At 42.5% G+C, this 21237-nt stretch overlaps 1 protein-coding gene across 1 annotated transcript in view; it reads right to left on the bottom strand.

The window, feature by feature from the left end:
- LOC115411287 (nebulin) overlaps positions 1–21237 on the bottom strand; it is a 218846-nt gene that overhangs the window by 35880 nt on the left and 161729 nt on the right. Inside the window, exons 58-74 of the mRNA XM_030123363.1 lie at positions 18258–18368; positions 16887–16997; positions 16685–16795; positions 15739–15849; positions 13843–13953; positions 12381–12488; positions 12196–12303; positions 9544–9642; positions 9343–9453; positions 7962–8072; positions 7354–7464; positions 5895–6005; positions 5692–5802; positions 5503–5610; positions 3968–4078; positions 2551–2661; positions 2357–2467 (exon numbers count right to left, since the gene is read on the bottom strand). Coding sequence (XP_029979223.1) covers positions 2357–2467; positions 2551–2661; positions 3968–4078; positions 5503–5610; positions 5692–5802; positions 5895–6005; positions 7354–7464; positions 7962–8072; positions 9343–9453; positions 9544–9642; positions 12196–12303; positions 12381–12488; positions 13843–13953; positions 15739–15849; positions 16685–16795; positions 16887–16997; positions 18258–18368 — 1866 coding nt within the window. The remainder of the gene's footprint in view (positions 1–2356; positions 2468–2550; positions 2662–3967; positions 4079–5502; positions 5611–5691; positions 5803–5894; positions 6006–7353; positions 7465–7961; positions 8073–9342; positions 9454–9543; positions 9643–12195; positions 12304–12380; positions 12489–13842; positions 13954–15738; positions 15850–16684; positions 16796–16886; positions 16998–18257; positions 18369–21237) is intronic.

The raw sequence follows: 21237 nt of genomic DNA, 5'->3' as shown, positions 1-21237 counted from the left end.
CATTAAAGCTGAAAGTCCAGACTTCAGTCACATCTGACTGGTTGATTACAGATCCGCTGTGGTGTCGAACTGAGCAAACATTACATAATAAGTGTCGCTGTCAGACATCAGAACTCTACTAAAAGTCCTATTCAGTGTCCACATCCACTTGTGAAAGATATACGTTAAATCTTGATCAACTCCACAATATGTGATAATAATCTGTAGATATAAAAGTCTTAGAAAGGGTTTTCAGAGCAGACAAACACCCTGACAGGAGGTCCATTTAGAGTTTTGACCCTCAGGGTATTGTCATCAGATGGTCGTCCGTCTGTCTGTCCATGTATGTGCAAAAACTTTGGCATGTACCAGTGGTTTTCAACCGGGGGGGGGGAGCAGATAGTCAACAACAATGATAAGGTGAGGGGAGCCACTTTGACTGTCTCGGCTTTATCGACACATCCTCTCCATGCAGGTCTAGGGCTGGGTTAAAAAACTACAACAACCTTAGATCGATTTCATTTTCATTTTGCGTGATCGAGTAATAGTAGATGAGATCGATTTTTCAGAGCAGGACCGTGAGTACCTGACCCGGGTACCGCCGACGCAGGAGCACAGGATGGGAGGGAAAAAAAATCACGTACTCACTGGCTATTAGTGCAAAGGAGATGCAGCAGATTCATCCCATGTGAAAATGCAAGTCAATAAAAGTAAGTAAGATGTATTTATTACCAGGAAATGGTTAAAAGTAGATGAATGGATTGGAACTGTTTATGAGATTTATGTTATGGAGAAGATTTCTTTTTCCCTCAAAGTTGAAAAAGAAAACATTCATAAGATCTGGTCCAAATGTTTGACAGCGTATTAGTGCCACATAAGAAAATAAAAACGCTTGTCACTACAAGAATAAAGTTATTATATTTCGAGAATAAAGTCATTATATAATGAGAATAAAGTCGTACTTTTAAAAAAACTCCCTATGTAACGAGAATAAAGTCGTACTTTTATGAGATGAAATCATAATATTTTGAAAATTCGACAGTTTCCGGTTTTACAGCGAACACAACAGGTGAGGCACACTGGCTCCATCTCGTGAGCCCCTGGGGGAGACGGGGCAACTCAGTCTCACTTGTGGTGGTTCTGGCGGGTGGGGAAGGGTGGGGAACACTTTGGTATCACTAAATGAATCTGAATCAATCAATTAATACTGAATCGAATCAATATCAGATCAAATCGAATCATGATTAATTGATTCAGAACCTTATGAATCCAAATGGAATTGATTAAGGAAAGTGGTCATGACACCCAGCCCTTTACAGGTCTGTCTACTTCTAGAATTATGTACTGAGGTTCAGAGTGGGGACAGACTGGGGAGGGGGGGGGGGGGTCATCCGGCACATCTGTATGTGCAAAACAATAGCCATGGACTGAAGGCTGAGGGTTTTCAAGTGTGCACACGTTAAGTTTTGTTTTATGATCAACCTCAAAAAGGTTTAACCCTTAGATGCACGACCCCTGTTAAAATCAATGTATTTTTATGACACTTCTGTCATGTTAAAAATAATCATTTGTATTATATTTTGGTCCAAAAAAAGAGTGATTTCATTTTTGAAATATTTTTATTTTTCAGTTTTTAATATTTGCAACAATTTCAAATAGTTTTTTTTAATATTTTGAAAATTTGAAAAGTAAAGCATATATAGTAAATAATATATAGTAGATAACAGCAATAGAACAATGTCAGCATCTATTTTGTGAATGAGTGAGTCCTTTGGTCTCGCTGCAGAATGAATGAATGAATGAAGGAATGAATGAATGAATGGAGAATGAGTCAAAAGTTCAGATGTAATTCTGCTGTAAATGAATGCGGGTCATTTTGACTCACTTATGGAAGTTTGGAGTAGAAACACAAAAACTACAATTTCATCAAATCTAATAATAATAATACATCGGTTTTATACAGCGCTTTTCTAAGTACTCAAAGATGCTTTACAATAAACAGCCAAGGGACAAACATACATCAAACGGGTAAACAGATACGGAGTTAATACTAAATGGCAATCAAAGAACAAATAGAGAGACAAATACAGACACAAAAAAAAAAGTCTATAAACGGTAAGTAAAAAATTTAAATAGCATGATGTCAGTAACATGTTTTTTGAGGAATACCTGGAACATGAAATAACGACAACTTTTCTTTACAAAGATATTGTAATAAAACAACCTCACCGGCTCATTTTTGACCCATTTATGCATCTAAGGGTTAAGAGGAGTGTCTGGAGCCGCTGCAGTTCTCAATAGAACAAAATGCCAAGTCTGTATATTTGCATCATTAAATTTACTACGGCTCCCATGATGCTTTGCCCCCATTTCTCACCTCACTCTGCAGTTCTGAGACCGCCTTGGCAAACTGAGTGTGTGCGGTTTGTGGGAGCTGAGAGTAGAAGCTCCCAGACAGACTCCTGATCCCGTCCTCCCTGTATTTACTCTGGAAAAGACGAAAACGGTGTCAATTTGGAGGAAAGAGGGCGGGGCCGACTCCTGATCGGACCTCATCGTACACGCGCTGACCTCGCTCTGCAGCTCGGACACCTTGGCGGCCAGCTGCGTCTCGGCCGTCTGCGGCAGCTGGGCGTACAAACTGGACGACATGGACTTCCTCCCACTCTCCTTGTATTTGACCTGAAGGAAAACAGCCACTGCTTCAGACGAGACTCACGTTGAAGCAACATTCACTCACATTACCCTTACATTTTCAAGTATATGGACAAAAGTATGTGGACACGTTGCATCCAGGTGTTTGTTTTCTAACAGGGGTCTGGGATCCAAAACAATAATGACTAATGTCAGAACAGAGTTTTATATTATGGGACAAATATCAGTGCATTGGTTAGTTTGGTTTAAATTGTTATCTTTGTTTCTAAAATGCCTCAGAAATGGTCTGGACTGAATTTCTCTCAACATAGTTTTAAATTTATTTTTTTAAATAAGTGGCTGTGACTTCAAATATTCTTCCTCTAAATCTCCAAAACATTTTTCCTGCTCTGACTGTAAATAATAATCTTCTACCACAACTAACCATCTACTTTCATCACATCTGACTGAGGAAGAAAAATCTACCATTAAACTTGAAGGAAATATTGATGTTTATAAACTATATGGACAGAAATATTGGGACACATCATGTCTACAGCTGTCATGAGGATTTGAGATTTTAAAAAAAAGAACAAAAAAACATTAGCATTTCCTTGAAGTTAGTTCTTCCTAAGTGAGATGTGAAGAACTTACTTCCTTATATAAAACTCTGTTCTGACATTAGCCATTATTGTTTTGGATCCCAGACCCGTTAGAAAACAAACACCTGAATTCAACATGTCCACATACTATAATTTCCGGACTACTGAACACACCTGAATATAAGCCACACCCACTAAACATGTCGTCTTTTTGCATTGAGTCAGTTCTTCACGCTGCCGTCTCCAACATCTCACCATCGATTTACTGATGCCGAGCTTACGTGCAGCAGCTCTATTTCCTTCTTCGACAGCCAGATTGACCGCCTTTTAAGTTGAAATTTGCCTCATATACATTTCTTCATGTGTTTTCCATGATGAGGGTGTGTGCATGACGCGCACAATGACTGATCTGAAGAACTTAGTGTGTGTGCGTTTGATTTACGGTGATCCGAACAGTTTCATTGGACCACTGCGACCTGTTGGGTAATTTTATTGGTCTGGTGTGACGAGCCTAAATGTATTGGCGGCATGAAGCTCGTTAGTCCATAAAACATAAACTAGCCGCATCATTGTTTAAGCGGCAGGGTTCAAAGTGTGTGAAAAAAGTAGTGGCTTATAGTCTGGAAATGACGGTATTTTTGCCCCCCAGTGAATACTGTAGTTACATAATTCAGCTGAATAAAGTCTGGAGTGTTGTGTCTTGTTTCCAGGTTCATGTGTTATGTCTTGGTTTGTATAAATGATGGACGTACGTCGCTCTGAAGTTCTGTCACTTCTTTAACGTGCTGTGTTTCCAGTGTTTGTGGCAAATGATGGTAAAGAGAGGAGGACGACTCCTTCTTTCCTGCCTCTTTGTACTTGATCTGCAAAAAAAAAAAAAAAGAAGATTAATTGATTGTAACCATGAATGATGAAGTGTCAGATTAAAACTCCACACAACTGGGACTAAAACCTGCAGTGAAACCGACCAGAACCAGTTTGTTTTCATCTTAAACAAAATTCTTCTCTTTAAAATAAAGTATGGAAGAGCCTCTTAAAACATGTGACTGTGCTTTATCTGTGCGACAAAGAGGCCCTGGTCACTGTGAACCCGACTGTGATAAAGGGACTGGAATAGACCACAGCGCTGGTTTTATCTGTTGCTGGTGTTGTGTGAAAAAACACACAACCTGAACCACAGCCTGTGTCTGCTCTTAAACACTGGTGGAACCCCAACCAAGTCCAAGTGTTTGGATTGTTTTCATCCTTTCTCTGTAAAACTGATGACTGGTATGAAACTGGTATTAAACCAGTATTAAACCGATATTAAACTGGTATTAAACCAGTATTAAACCAATATTAAACTGGTATTAAACCAGTATTAAACCGATATTAAACTGGTATTAAACCAGTATTAAACCAATATTAAACTGGTATTAAACCAGTATTAAACTGGTATTAAACCAGTATTAAACCAGTATTAAACCAATATTAAACTGGTATTAAACCAGTATTAAACCAATATTAAACCGGTATTAAACCAGTATTAAACCAATATTAAACTGGTATTAAACCAATATTAAACTGGTATTAAACCAGTATTAAACACATATTAAACTGGTATTAAACCAATATTAAACTGGTAATAAACCAGTATTAAACCAATATTAAACTGGTATTAAACCAGTATTAAACCAATATTAAACTAGCATTAAACCAGTATTAAGCCAGTATTAAACCAATATTAAACTGGTATTAAACCACTATTAACCTGGTATTAAACCAGTATTAAACCAGTGTTAAACCAGTATTAGACCAGTGTTAAACCAGTATTAAACCAGTTTTAAACCAGGATTAAACTGGTGTTAAACCGGTGTTAAACCAGTATTAAGCCAGTCTTAAACCAATATTAAAACAGTGTTAAACCAGTATTAAACCAATGTTAAACCAGTATTAAACCAGTACAAACCAATATTAAACCGGTATTAATACAGTATTAAACCAACATTACAACAGTATTAAACCAGTATAAAACACTATTAAACCAATATTAAGCTGGTATTAAACCAGTGTTAAACCAGTATTAAACCAATGTTAAACCAGTGATAAACCCGTATTAAACCAATGTTAAACCAATGTTAAACCAGTGTTAAACCAGTGTTAAACAGTATTAAACCAGTGTGAAACCAGTGTGAAACCAGTGTGAAACCAGTATTAAACCAGTGTTAAACAGGTGTTAAACCAGTGTTAAACAGGTGTTAAACCAGTCTTAAATCAGTATTAAACCAGTGTTAAACCAGTGTCTGACCTCGCTGTGAGTCTCTGCCATGTCTTTAACAAACTGCGTCTGCAGAGTCTCTGGCATCAGTGAGTACAGAGTGTTGGGCAGATCCTCTTTGTCCTTCTTGTACTTGGACTGAAAACAACACGGAACAGATGCGTTAAATGCATTCGTGTTCAGTTGTTGCTTCTATAATGAGGCGTTCAGGGTCCTCACCTCACTCTGTATTTCTGAAATGTGTTTGGCGAACTGTGTCTCTGCCGTCTCAGGGAGGAGCGAGTACAAGGCCTTACCGACGCTCTTTTTACCTTCTTCTTTGTACTTCACCTGAGATTTAAAAAAACACATGGATGTCTTTACAAACGTCGCGTCCTGACGCCCGGCGGTCACGCTCTGACCTCGGCGTGTTTGTTGCTCACCTGGCTGTAAATGTCCTGGAGCTCTTTGGCCTGATGTGTCTCTGTGGTCTCAGGCAGATGGTGGTACAAAGAGCCGCCCACGTCCTTCTTACCGTCCTGTTTATACTTCACCTGCACAAAGACGCAAAAACACACGGAACGCAGCCTTTTCAACCTGATCTGATGATGAGTTTTCAGCTTATTTCAGCCAAAAACGAGGCTGTGAAGGATGAGTATTCCACCTTAAATGATGACAAATGACAGACTGGTAGAACTTCCTGGAGCTCAAACTCACTGTTGACAGTGACAGTAAAAGGTAACTGGTAACTGATGTCCATGGAGTTTTTAACCCTCAAAGACCCAAACAGCCACTGGTGAACAAAATCATCTACTGAATTAAAATGTTTAATGCCTGTTGGTTAACTGATAACAAAATAAGGAAAAGGAACAAAGATGAATGAAAAAAGAAACAAAAAGATCCAGTTTTTAACCCATAAAGATCTAAACATCCATAAAAAAAAAACAGAATTGCTTTTTTTTTTTTTTTTAAGTCTAATGTATTTCTTTTCTTTTCTTTTTTTATTGTTTGATTTCTGTACAATACAAAACAAACATACATTGACCATAAAAAAACTTTTGTGACTAACAATTGGGTTTAGTAATGTGACGTTGAAATGAAAATTGTCCGTTTCTTCCGTTTGTCATGACACTGCTCTTCTTTAGTCCTCAATCTGTGGGTCAGAATCTCCAACTCAAATATTCCATTCACTATTTGTAGCCAGTCGTTAGTTGTAGGCGGTTCTAATCTGCACCATTTTTTGGTAATAGCCTTTTTACTGGCTGCTAATAATATTTTAAACAATTTTTTTCGTACAAAGTCTGATGTATTTTATTGGAATTTTCTTTATGGGATTATGGTTATTACGTCAACCAACCTAATCTATATACCAGTGGTTCTCAACCTGGGTGGGGGGGGGGGGGGGGGGGGGGGGGGGCAGGAGCACAGGACGGGAGGGGAAAAAAAAATCATGTATTCACTGGCTATTAGAGCAAAGGAGATGCAGTAGATTCATTCCGACACCAAAAAAAACTCACCCTATCGGGGACAAGCTGAAAAGTGGGGTTTCCGACGTGACTAGATTAATGTTCAAAATATGATGAAAAAGGGGTGTGGTTTGTAGCTAAACCCAACCTACTTTTGATGATTTAAAAGTGGTCTCCCAGAGCGAAAAAGTTAGTTGTTTCTGCAGACGTCAACTCAGTGTTTATTTTGTGTATGAAAAAACACTTTTATGCAGCTCGAATTCTGCTCGATCTCTGACTTTGTCTCTGGCTCTGTGTGACTGTTACTCGACAAAGTTCCGCTACATAGATGGGAGTACGGACGTAAATACAACAGGAGAAGACTGTCAAAGAGACCACAGATGTCTCCCACTTACAGTCGTAAATTTTACACGACGGTTTCTGTCCGGACACTCACCTGACTCTGGAGCTCTGAAGCCTCTTTTGCGTGCAGCGTGTCCAGAGTCTCCGGCAGCTTCGAGTACAGACAGACGGACGCCTCCTTTTTACCAGCGTCTTTGTATTTGGTCTAGAAAATAAAGAGCAGTTGATCATATTTACATCACGTCGTATTCCACTGAGAAAACAGGAAACACAATAATTATAGTATTTTCAGTGTTGCCAACTCCTCAGTAAAGAAAGTACCTATTGTCAGAACTAAAAGTCGCCAGAAGTTGCTAAATGATGTCATCACCTCATTTGCATAATTGGAAATGTGCATGTAATTGTAATAAATTATGTAGGGGAGGAGAATAATATTGTGGAAGAGACAAAACGTGAGTATAAAAACATCCTAAACACATTTAGAACCAAATATGAACCATACTCTTGTTTTTTTACATCACAATTCCTTTCTTTAGTTTTTAGCTTAATTTTCTTCAGTTTTGTTCGGTTCTTAACCCTATGGTCCACTTAGGAGTCTACAACCAATCACAGTTAAACATGAACATTTTAAGTTTTCACTATAAATGAACTCATCTAAAGCAAATGCTAAGTCGTTGGAGTGTGTTGCATTGTTTACTGTACCTCACTCTGGATTTCAGACACACTTTTGGCGAACTGGGTTTCGTTGGTTTCTGGGAGCTGGGAGTAAACGCTGATGCTCTGACTCTTCTTCCCACTCTCCTTGTATTTGTTCTGAAACCAACAACAACATGTTTGGTGTTGTTTACAAAGACCTGGATGGATGGATGGATGGATGGATGAACGGATGGATGGATGGATGGATGGATGGATGGACGAATGAATGAATGGATGGATGGATGGATGGATGGATGGATGGATGGATGGATGGATGGATGGATGGATGGATGGATGGACAGATAGACGGATGGATGGATGGATGAACGGACGGATGGATGTACGAATGAACGGATGTGTGAATGAATGGAAGGATGGATGGATGGATAGATGGATGGATGGATGGATGGATGGATGGATAGATGGATGGATAAATGGGAAGTTGGACGGACAGATGGATGGATAAATGGATGGATGAATGAACGGATGGATGGATGGATGGATGGATGGACGGACAAATGGGAAGTTGGATGGACAGATGTCTGAATGAACGGATGGATGGATGAATGGATGGATGGATGGATGAATGGATGGATGGATGGATGGATGGATGGACGAATGAATGAATGGATGGATGGATGGATGGATGGATGGATGGATGGATGGATGGATGGATGGATGGACAGATAGACGGATGGATGGATGGATGAACGGACGGATGGATGTACGAATGAACGGATGTGTGAATGAATGGAAGGATGGATGGATGGATAGATGGATGGATGGATGGATGGATGGATGGATGGATAGATGGATGGATAAATGGGAAGTTGGACGGACAGATGGATGGATAAATGGATGGATGAATGAACGGATGGATGGATGGATGGATGGATGGACGGACAAATGGGAAGTTGGATGGACAGATGTCTGAATGAACGGATGGATGGATGAATGGATGGATGGATGGATGAATGGATGGATGGATGAATGAATGAACAGATGGATGGATGAATGAATGAATGGATGGATGGATGGATGGATGAACGGATGGATAGAGGGACAGATGGACAGACGGATGAATGAATGAATGAATGGATAAAAGGACAGATGGATGGACAGGTGGACAGACGGATATTGATCCATAACTGGGAAACTGCAGCGCAGCAGCAAAAGCACATGAACAGGACAAAAACCCTTAAAACTGGTCCATTTACAAAAAAAAAAACCACTAACAAATGAGGAAAAAAGGACAATAATTCCAGGGACGTAGAACCCAGTTCAGAAGGACTTCAAATGAAAACTGAAAACGTTCAGGCAGAGGTATGAGCTGGCTTTAACTCATCTGTTCGACACTTCCGTGTGGTGTGATGCTCATGGTGTGTACCTGGCTCTGCATCTCAGTCAACTCCCGCACAAACTGGGTCTCCGAGGTGTCGGGAAGCTGAGAGTAAAGACACGACGTCCTCTCCTTCCTCCCCTCGTCTTTGTACTTTTTCTGTCGACGACAAACAATCAGGAAGTCATTTGGACAGTACGGACATGAGGACAGAAAAGATGGTTAAAGGATGGGATGGGTGTGACTCACTTCACTCTGCAGTTCAGTCACTTCTTTGGCGTGTTTGGTGTCCAGAGTTTCAGGCAGTTTGGAGTAAAGCGCCGTCTGCTGCTGCTGCTTATACCTCACCTGACGCACAACACACACACAGACACGACTTCAGCGTCTAAAGCACGCTAAATGTCCTCGGACCGGTCTTATCAGCCTGAAGCCCATTGGCTGGAGCAGCTGACCAATGACAAGACAGCTTTAAGTGAAAAGATATGAGGCTGATGTCATATCGCCAAGGAAACCCAGGGGGTGTGGTCAGTGAGAGGTGAAGAGACGCACTGTGAGTGTGAGGAGTTCAACCCAGACGCACTTATCTGTTAAAGGACCAAGTCTGTTAGGACTGGAAGGAAGGAAGGAGGGAGGGAGGGAGGGAAGGAAGGAAGGAAGGAAGGAGGGAGGGAGGGAAGGAAGGAAGGAAGGAAGGAGGGAGGGAGGGAGGGAGGGAGGGAGGGAAGGAAGGAAGGAAGGAAGGAGGGAAGGAAGGAAAGAAGGAAGGGAAGAAGGAAGGAAGGAGGGAGGGAGGGAAGGAAGGAAAGAAGGAAGGGAAGAAGGAAGGAAGGAAGCAGGGAAGGAAGGAAGCAGGGAAGGAAGGAGAGAAGGAAGGGAAGAAGGAATGAAGGAAGGAAGGAAGGAAGGAAGGAAGGAAAGAAGGAAGGGAAGAAGGAAGGAAGGAAGGAAGGAGGGAGGGAGGGAAGGAAGGAAAGAAGGAAGGGAAGAAGGAAGCAGGGAAGGAAGGAGAGAAGGAAGGGAAGAAGGAATGAAGGAAGGAAGGAGGGAGGAAGGAAGGAAGGAAAGAAGGAGGGAAGGAAGGAAGGAAGGAGGGATGGAGGGAAGGAACCAGTATTAAACCAGTGTTAAACCAGTATTAAACCAGCGTTAAACCACTGTTAAACCAGTGTTAAACCAGTTATAAACCAGTCTTAAACCAGTCTTAAACCAGTATTAAAACAGTGTTAAACCAGTATTAAATCAGTGTTAAACCGGTGTTAAACCAGTGTTAAACCAGTGTTAAACCAGTTATAAACCAGTCTTAAACAAGTGTTAAACTAGTCTTAAACCAGTATTAAACCAGTTATAAACCAGTCTTAAACCAGTGTTAAACCAGTATTAAACCAGTCTTAAACTAGTGTTAAACCAGTATTAAACCAGTGTTAAACCACTGTTAAACCAGTATTAAACCAGTCTTGAACCAGTATTAAACCAGGGTTAAACCGGTGTTAAACCAGTATTAAACCAGTGTTAAACCAGTATTAAACCAGTGTTAAACCGGTGTTAAACCAGTCTTAAACCAGTGTTAAACCAGTCTTAAACCAGTGTTAAACCAGTTATAAACCAGTGTTAAACCAGTCTTAAACCAGTATTAAACCAGTGTTAAACCAGTATTAAACCAGTGTTAAACCAGTGTTAAACCGGTATTAAACTGGTATTAAACCAGTGTTAAAGCAGTGTTTAACCAGTATTAAACCAGTGTTAAACCAGTGTTAAACCAGTATTAAACCAGTATTAAACTAGTGTTAAACCGGTATTAAACTGGTATTAAACCAGTGTTAAAGCAGTGTTTAACCAGTATTAAACCAGTGTTAAACCAGTGTTAAACCAGTATTAAACCAGTATTAAACTAGTGTTAAACCAGTATTAAACTGGTATTAAACCAGTCTTAAACCAGTGTTAAACCAGTGTTAAACCAGTATTAAACTGGTATTAAACCAGTATTAAACCAGTGTTAAACCAGTGTTAAACCAGTATTAAACTAGTGTTAAACCGGTATTAAACTGGTATTAAACCAGTGTTAAACCAGTGTTTAACCAGTATTAAACCAGTGTTAAACCAGTGTTAAACCAGTATTAAACCAGTATTAAACTACTGTTAAACCAGTATTAAACTGGTATTAAACCAGTCTTAAACCAGTGTTAAACCAGTATTAAACTGGTATTAAACCAGTATTAAACCAGTGTTAAAACAGTGTTAAACCAGTATTAAACTAGTGTTAAACCGGTATTAAACTGGTATTAAACCAGTGTTAAACCAGTGTTTAACCAGTATTAAACCAGTGTTAAACCAGTGTTAAACCAGTGTTAAACCAGTGTTAAACCGGTATTAAACCAGTCTTAAACCAGTGTTAAACCAGTATTAAACCAGTGTTAAACCAGTGTTAAACCGGTATTAAACCAGTATTAAACCAGTGTTAAACCGGTATTAAACCAGTCTTAAACTAGTGTTAAACCGGTATTAAACTGGTATTAAACCAGTGTTAAACCAGTGTTTAACCAGTATTAAACCAGTGTTAAACCAGTATTAAACCAGTGTTAAACCAGTGTTAAACCGGTATTAAACCAGTCTTAAACCAGTGTTAAACCAGTATTAAACTAGTGTTAAACCAGTGTTTAACCAGTATTAAACCAGTGTTAAACCAGTATTAAACCAGTGTTAAACCAGTGTTAAACCGGTATTAAACCAGTCTTAAACCAGTGTTAAACCAGTATTAAACCAGTGTTAAACCAGTGTTTAACCAGTATTAAACCAGTATTAAACCAGTGTTAAACTAGTGTTAAACCGGTATTAAACCAGTATTAAACCAGTCTTAAACCAGTGTTCAACCAGTATTAAACCAGTGTTAAACCAGTGTCTGACCTCGCTGTGAGTCTCTGCCATGTCTTTAATAAACTGCGTCTGCAGAGTCTCTGGCATCAGTGAGTACAGAGTGTTGGGCAGATCCTCTTTGTCCTTCTTGTACTTGGACTGAAAACAGAACAAATATTACCAGGCAGAAGACTGAGAACATGAAACCAACATGTGCTGGAGTGAAGAATCTGCACCTCGCTCTGCATCTCCGACATGTGTTTGGCGAAGTGCGTGTCGGCCGTCTCGGGCAGGAGGTGGTACAGCGGCGGTGCTTTGGGTTTACATCCGTCTTTATATTTCACCTGAAAAACATACGTGGACAGCTGACAGAAGAAGGACACCAACACATGTTCAGATGTGGGCTAAACAGCCTGAAAGGACCAGTAGGTAGGACTGAGTGTACTGTCCAGGCCTGTGTTTAGAAGAAGGAGAACAAGAAGAAGAAGAAGAAGAAGAAGAATATGTATAGTGTGTTTACTCTTGTGTGTGTCATGTCAGTTTGGGATCAATGAAGTACATCCGTCCATCCGTCCGTCCACACATCTATCTATCTGTCTGTCCATCCATCCATCCGTACATTCATCCGTCCATCTGTCCATCCAACTTCCCATTTATCCGTTCATCCATCCATCCGTCTGTCTGTCCGTCCATCCATCCATCTGTCTGTCCATCCGTCCACACATCGATCTGTCTGTCCATCCATCCACCCGTACATTCATCCGTCCATCTGTCCATCCAACTTCCCATTTGTCCGTTCATCCATCCAACCATCCATCCAGCCATCCATCCGTCCATCCGTCCATCCATCCACACATCTGTCTGTTCGTCCGTCCATCCATCCATCCATCCAGCCATCCATCCATCCATCCATCCATCTGTCCATCCGTCCATCCATCCACACATCTGTCTGTTCGTCCGTCTGTCCATCCATCCATCCATCTATCCATCCATCCGTCTATCTGTCCATCCATCCATCCGTACATCCATCCGTCCATCCATCCATCCATCCACATATCTGTCTGTTTGTCCGTCCATCCATCCATCCATCCATCCATCCATCCATCCATCCGTCTGTCTGTCCGTCCATCCGTCCGTCCGTCCATCCATCCAACCATCCATCCATCCGTCCATCCATCCACACATCTGTCTGTTCGTCTGTCCATCCATCCATCCATCCATCCATCCGTCTATCTGTCCATCCGTTCATCTGTCCATCCATCCATCCGTCCATCCATCCATCCATCCATCCATCCATCCATCCACATATCTGTCTGTTTGTCCGTCCATCCATCCGTCTGTCTGTCCATCCATCCGTCCATCCATCCATCCATCCATCCATCCATCCATCCATCCATCCACATATCTGTCTGTTTGTCTGTCCATCCATCCATCCGTCTGTCTGTCCATCCGTCCGTCCGTCCGTCCATCCATCCATCCATCCATCCAACCCTCCATCCCTCCATCCCTCCATCCATCCATCCATATACCAATAGACAGTTTCAGGAGTTATGCTAATTTGATGGTGGATGTATAAATGTGTGGCTGGAGACCCAATCATCTACTACGGGTTCAAAGACATCTGACTGAGCATGTGCCTGGTGTTCAGAGCCGGTAACACCTGTGGGTTGCTGGTGACGGTGGTCGATTGGATCTCACCTGGCTCTGCAGCTCCATCACCTCCTTGGCCCGTTCAGTCTGGAGGGTTTGAGGAAGGCTGGAGAACAACGTGGACGACAAATCCTTCTGCATGTCCTCCTTGTACTTCACCTGCAGGGACGACAGCATGGACACAGGCTGCATTTGGACACATACGTACTCATATTCTGCCTGAAAGTCCCAGAAGTTAAATACCTAATGCTAATGTAAAACTAATGTCCTTAATTTATGTTCAAAAAAGCATCATGTGCATCTATATTTGAGTTATGGCTGTAATTATAAAAAAGAATTATATATGTATGTATGTATATATATTTTTTTTTCTTTTCTACTTGACACCATGTACTAGTAGGCACGCATTAACAAGCTTTGCTTCTGCCTGAGCCTTTTTCAGTCAAATTGTGTTATTTCTCTCTTCTTCTACTGTTTTAAAAAGCATTATAAATAAACTATGACTATGACTATATGGACAAAAGTATTGGGACATGTTGAATTCCAGTGTTTGGTTTAAATTGGTATCTTTGCTTCCAAAATGCCTCAGACATACAGCAAGAAAAATGTACCCTTAAACTTTAAGGAAATATTGATGTTTATAAACTATCTGGACAAAAATATTGGGACACATCATGGCTACAGCTGTAAGAAACATCAATATTTCCTCGAAGTTTAATGGGAGATTTTTCTTCCCCAGTGAGATGTGAAGAAAGTCGATGGTTAGTTGTGGTAGAAAATTATTATTTACAGTCAGAGCATGAAAATATGTTAGAAATTTAGAGGTACAACACTTAAAATCCTAGTCATGGATGAAAAAAAAAAAAAAACAATGTTGAGAGAAATGAAGTCAAAACCATCTGAGGCATTCTGGAAACAAAGATAACAATTTAACCCATAAAGACCCAAAGAGCCACAGACAACCAAAACCATCTACTAATGTAAACTGTTTTATACCTGTTGATCCACTAATCCTGTCAATACATGTAAATAATTGGTGTAAAATACAGTTTGTCATGTTTTCATGGTCATCAGGTATTGTCACAACAGTGGAAAACAGAGGACTCACATGCATGGCGCTGAAGGGAAAAACAAAGAATTCATTAACATAAAAAAAAAAAACAGAATAAACAAAAACCTGTGTCAAGAGTCCTGAGATGGCTTAATGTCTGGGCTATGGCATGGGTGAAGGAGATGCAATGGACCAGCGATGTGCGACTGCAGCCCCAAGCCTTAAATAGCTAACAGCTAATGAGCTGCAGCCGCACGTCGCCCCGCAGGTGAATATGATCTGTAATGAGGAGAGGGAGGAGCCGGCGGTCAACACCGGCGCGGATCATAACAGATATGACCCATTTGAACGTTCAGAGGCTCTGCAGTTACCGTGGAAACACCATCATCAACAACATTGATTCACCAGTAAAACCCATGGAGTTGGATCAACGACAGTGGATGGACACACTGGTTTTGACATTCAGTTAATGATATATCTTGCTAAAAAAGTCACTTTTTCTTCAGTTTTCTCTGTTTTGATATACTAACCTTTAAATCTACATGATCAGTAAGTTAAATATAGGAAAATATATGGTTTATGTTGAAAAACTCAAAATAAATGAAAAGAGGATAATATTACAATAAATGGTGATAAATCACTTAAGAAAGGTTAAATATAGAAAAAAATTCATTTGGGAAGTGACACAAAAGTACCACTGGGTCTTTATAGGTTAAACAAAACTAACCAATGCAATGATATTTATCCCAATATAAAACTCTATTCTGACGTTAATCATTATTGTTTTGTATCCCAGACCCCTATTAGAAAAGAAACGCCTGAATTCAGCGTGTCCACATACTTTTGTCCATATAGTGTATACAGTTCTTGGAGGTCCGTGTCCATGTCAGTACCTGGCTTTGGATCTGCGACGCCTGTCTGGCGTGTTGTGTGTCCAGCGTTTCCGCCATGACAGAGTACAGACAGCTGCCGGCCTCCTGCCTCCCACTTTTCTTATACTTAATCTGAAAAACAGGTCAAATTGTGTTGAGTAAGTCTCTGGCTTCTCAAATAGTGACATAGAAAAGAGCTTTTAAGAACAAAGTCACTCCACATGCCACTGTTGGGATTGGTCTGTCTCTCACCAGGAGTGCCATCACTGACCAGTCTGTATCAGATCACCCTAACATGTTCTAAAATCATCATTCTTCCTGAATATTTACATTATTTCATTACACAGTTCAGGAAAATATGACTGTTTCACTTCGTTTGTGTACAATGGAGTGTATGTGTGACACTGTGAATGATCTGATATGGAAAATGAAGGTGATGAAACAAACAACGTCCTTTTTAAAATTAAAGTTTTGTTTCGGGACTCAATAGTATAGCAGTGGGACCCAACAAAAAACACAGAAGGACTACTCAGTCTTTTTTGGTGAGCTGAGTCCCAGGACCAGTTTGTAGAGGAAACACTGGGAAGAAGATGAGATGACGAAGAAGATGAGACGAAGACAGAAAAGGATGAAGTAGAGGATTATACAAGGCGAGGAAGATGACATGAAGAAGGAGATGAAGACGAGATAAAGAGAGGACAGAGGATGAGACGAAGAAGAGGAAGATGAGATGATGAAGAGGAGGAGACAAAGGCAGAGACTGAGCCAAAGGTGACGAAGAAGACAATGAAGAGGAGACAAAAAAATGAAGCAAAGAGGAAGACGAGGAAAAAGAAGACGAGATGAAGCGGAGGACGGCGAGTGTGGCTAATGCTAACACGCTGAACTAGAAGGGGTAACAGTGGCAGGGGGCGGAGCTTCTGAAGGCTGATGATGAAGCCCCGCCCCCTGCGTCAAGTCGACTCACCTCGCTCTGCAGCTCCGACACCGATTTGACGAACTGAGTCTCCGAGGTTTGAGGAAGCTGCGAGTAGAAGCTCTGAGACAGACTCCGCCTCCCGTCCTCCCTGTACTTAATCTGCAAACGTAGGCGGGAAAAACAGGGAGGTCCACGTCACGGCAACACGTTTCCATGACAACCCACGACAACCCCCTGAAGCAGTTCTTACTTGGCTCTGCATGTCGGTGAGGTCTCGGGCGAGCTGGGTCTCCAGGGTGTCTGGAAGCTGGTGGTAAACCGGACAGGGCAGGTCCTTCTTCACAGCCTCTTTATACAACGTCTACGGAACAAGAACCGAACAAACAAGAACATGTTGACAGTCAGCGGTTCTGAGGAAGGAGAACAGCAACAAACAGCGCTTCACAACACTGGGATTTAGACCAGCAGACATTCAGTGTGTGTGTGTGTGTGTGTGTGTGTGTGTGTGTGTGTGTGTGTGTGTGTGTGTGTGTGTGTTAGGGATGGGAAGATTGTCCGATACGCATCGATACGCCAACATGCGTGTGCACCAGTAGAGAAGCTGCGAGTGAATGAAAAGTTTGGAATGATATTGCGATCCATCGGTTATTGAATGTTTGTATCGATAAAATTCGATCCATTCAATAGAATATATTTTTACTCTCATTTAAAAGTGTTACTATTTATTTGAGTGAGTGTTTCTTTTCTTCAGACCCACGTTAACATGTGCTGTGGATTCGCAGATGTGTACACTGTACACTAACAGTCTGAGCTCCGCACATGCACTGTGGCTCGAGCACCACCGATGAATACTGTAACGTCTGTATGTGAATCTGAAGACATAGAAGGAGGTGAACACATGTGGTTTATGAACGTGTACTTTTATACTAGATCAACTGCATTGAATACTGCAGTACATACCACAGATACTTCCTTAGACAGTCACATACATATCTAACAGCATATCCCAGAATACCTTGCGCAGGTGTCTCTTAAAGTGACAGAATCTTTTTTTCTGTATTACCTACATTACAAATACATTACATTAAAAATGGATTCAATGTGGGAGCAAGAAGTTGAGTGTGAGAAACAGAGAAATGACTCTGGAAACAAAGTCCTAACTTTTTCACCTGACTGAATGTGAGGCACATGTTCTGAAACTGAACTAAAGACACTTTGTAAAAAGTCATGTTCTTATTTGATAAATAAATGATCAAACTCACTGAACTGCACTGCATTTTTTTTTTTTACCAGAATGAATGTGTTCAATCAGAATGTGCTTAATCGCTCTGTATGGTGATATGGGTGTGAATCGTATTGTATCACATCGTAAGATGCCACACACGTATCTTTAATATATCAGATCGGAGATGCTGTATCAAGATGTGTATCGTATCGGCCTTACAACTAAGATTCCCAACCCTAGTGTGTGTGTGTGTTTGTAAGTGGGTTTTCCTGGTGTGTGTGTGTGTGTTTGTAAGTGGGTTTTCCTGGTGTGTGTGTGTGTGTGTGTGTGTGCGTGTGTGTGTGTGTGTGTGTGTGTGTGTGTGTGTGTGTAGGTGGTTTTTAGGTGTGTGCTCACCTGACTCTGCAGCTGCGATGCCTCTTTAGCGTGTTGAGTCTCCAGAGTCTCAGGTAGTCGATGGTACAGAGACGAAGATGTCTGCTGTTTGGACGCCTCTTTGTATTTGGCCTGTAGGGAGGAAGAAGAAGAAGAGGAGGAAGAGGAGGAGGAGGAAGAGGAGGAAGAGGAGGAGGGAGGAGGAGGAGGAGGAAGAGGAGGAGGAAGAAGAGGAGGAAGAGGAGGAGGAGGAAGAAGAGGAGGAAGAGGAGGAGGAGGAAGAGGAGGAGGAGGAGGAGGAGGAAGAGGAGGAGGAAGAAGAGGAGGAAGAGGAGGAGGAGGAAGAGGAGGAAGAAGAAGAGGAGGAAGAAGAAGAGGAGGAAGAGGAGGAGGAGGAAGAGGAGGAAGAGGAGGAGGAGGAGGAGGAGGAAGAGGAGGAAGAAGAAGAAGAGGAGGAAGAGGAGGAGGAGGAAGAGGAGGAGGAAGAAGAGGAGGAAGAGGAGGAGGAGGAAGAGGAGGAGGAAGAAGAAGAGGAGGAAGAGGAGGAGGAGGAAGAGGAGGAGGAAGAAGAGGAGGAAGAGGAGGAGGAGGAAGAGGAGGAAGAAGAAGAGGAGGAAGAAGAAGAGGAGGAAGAGGAGGAGGAGGAAGAGGAGGAGGAAGAAGAGGAGGAAGAGGAGGAGGAGGAAGAGGAGGAAGAAGAAGAAGAGGAGGAAGAGGAGGAGGAGGAAGAGGAGGAGGAAGAAGAGGAGGAGAAGGAGGAAGAGGAGGAGGAAGAAGAAGAGGAGGAAGAGGAGGAGGAGGAAGAGGAGGAGGAAGAAGAGGAGGAAGAGGAGGAGGAGGAAGAGAAGGTGGAAGAAGAGGAGGAGGAAGAGGAAGAGGAGGAGGAGGAAGCAGAGGAGAGAGGAGGAGGTGGAGGAGGAAGAGGTGGAAGATGAGGAAAGAAGAGGAGGAGGAGAAGGAGAAGGAGAAGGAGAAGGAGAAGGAGAAGGAAGAGGAGGAGAAGGTTGAAGAAGAGGAACAAGAGGAGGAGGAGGAGTTGAGATAAGTTCAGAGAAGCAGGAGTGTGTGAACCCACCTGACTGTACATGTGGGTCCTCTCTTTGGCCTGTTGTGTGTGTGTGTGTATGTGTGTGTGTGAACCCACCTGACTGTACATGTGGGTCCTCTCTTTGGCCTGTTGTGTGTGTGTGTGTGTGTGTGTGTGTGTGTGTGTGAACCCACCTGACTGTACATGTGGGTCCTCTCTTTGGCCTGTTGTGTGTGTGTGTGTGTGTGTGTGTGAACCCACCTGACTGTACATGTGGGTCCTCTCTTTGGCCTGTTGTGTGTGTGTGTGTGTGTGTGTGTGTGTGTGAACCCACCTGACTGTACATGTGGGTCCTCTCTTTGGCCTGTTGGTGTGTGTGTGTGTGTGTGTGTGAACCCACCTGACTGTACATGTGGGTCCTCTCTTTGGCCTGTTGGTGTGTGTGTGTGAACCCACCTGACTGTACATGTGGGTCCTCTCTTTGGCCTGTTGTGTGTGTGTGTGTGTGAACCCACCTGACTGTACATGTGGGTCCTCTCTTTGGCCTGTTGTGTGTGTGTGTGTGTGTGTGTGTGTGTGTGTGTGTGAACCCACCTGACTGTACATGTGGGTCCTCTCTTTGGCCTGTTGTGTGTGTGTGTGTGTGTGTGTGAACCCACCTGACTGTACATGTGGGTCCTCTCTTTGGCCTGTTGTGTGTGTGTGTGTGTGTGTGTGTGTGTGTGTGAACCCACCTGACTGTACATGTGGGTCCTCTCTTTGGCCTGTTGTGTGTGTGTGTGTGTGTGTGTGAACCCACCTGACTGTACATGTGGGTCCTCTCTTTGGCCTGTTGTGTGTGTGTATGTGTGTGTGTGAACCCACCTGACTGTACATGTGGGTCCTCTCTTTGGCCTGTTGTGTGTGTGTATGTGTGTGTGTGAACCCACCTGACTGTACATGTGGGTCCTCTCTTTGGCCTGTTGTGTGTGTGTGTGTGTGTGTGTGTGTGTGTGTGTGTGAACCCACCTGACTGTACATGTGGGTCCTCTCTTTGGCCTGTTGTGTGTGTGTGTGTGTGTGTGTGTGTGTGTGTGTGTGTGTGTGTGAACCCACCTGACTGTACATGTGGGTCCTCTCTTTGGCCTGTTGTGTGTGTGTGTGTGTGTGTGTGGTGTGTGTGTGAACCCACCTGAATGTACATGTGGGTCCTCTCTTTGGCCTGTTGTGTGTGTGTGTGTGTGTGGGTGTGTGAACCCACCTGACTGTACATGTGGGTCCTCTCTTTGGCCTGTTGTGTGTGTGTGTGTGTGTGTGTGTGAACCCACCTGACTGTACATGTGGGTCCTCTCTTTGGCCTGTTGTGTGTGTGTGTGTGTGTGAACCCACCTGACTGTACATGTGGGTCCTCTCTTTGGCCTGTTGTGTGTGTGTGTGTGTGTGTGTGTGTGAACCCACCTGACTGTACATGTGGGTCCTCTCTTTGGCCTGTTGTGTGTGTGTGTGTGTGTGTGTGTGTGTGTGAACCCACCTGACTGTACATGTGGGTCCTCTCTTTGGCCTGTTGTGTGTGTGTGTGTGTGTGTGTGTGTGAACCCACCTGACTGTACATGTGGGTCCTCTCTTGGCCTGTTGTGTGTGTGTGTGTGTGTGTGTGAACCCACCTGACTGTACATGTGGGTCCTCTCTTTGGCCTGTTGTGTGTGTGTGTGTGTGTGTGTGTGTGTGTGTGTGAACCCACCTGACTGTACATGTGGGTCCTCTCTTTGGCCTGTTGTGTGTGTGTGTATGTGTGTGTGTGAACCCACCTGACTGTACATGTGGGTCCTCTCTTTGGCCTGTTGTGTGTGTGTGTGTGTGTGTGTGTGAAAACCCACCTGACTGTACATGTCGGTCCTCTCTTTGGCCTGTTGTGTGTGTGTGTGTGTGTGTGTGTGTGAACCCACCTGACTGTACATGTGGGTCCTCTCTTTGGCCTGTTGTGTGTGTGTGTGT

Source organism: Sphaeramia orbicularis, chromosome 20, assembly GCF_902148855.1.
Source record: "Sphaeramia orbicularis chromosome 20, fSphaOr1.1, whole genome shotgun sequence".
NCBI lineage: Eukaryota > Metazoa > Chordata > Actinopteri > Kurtiformes > Apogonidae > Sphaeramia > Sphaeramia orbicularis.
Note: the sequence above shows the minus strand (reverse complement) of the source record. Positions and strands in the feature narration are given on the sequence as shown.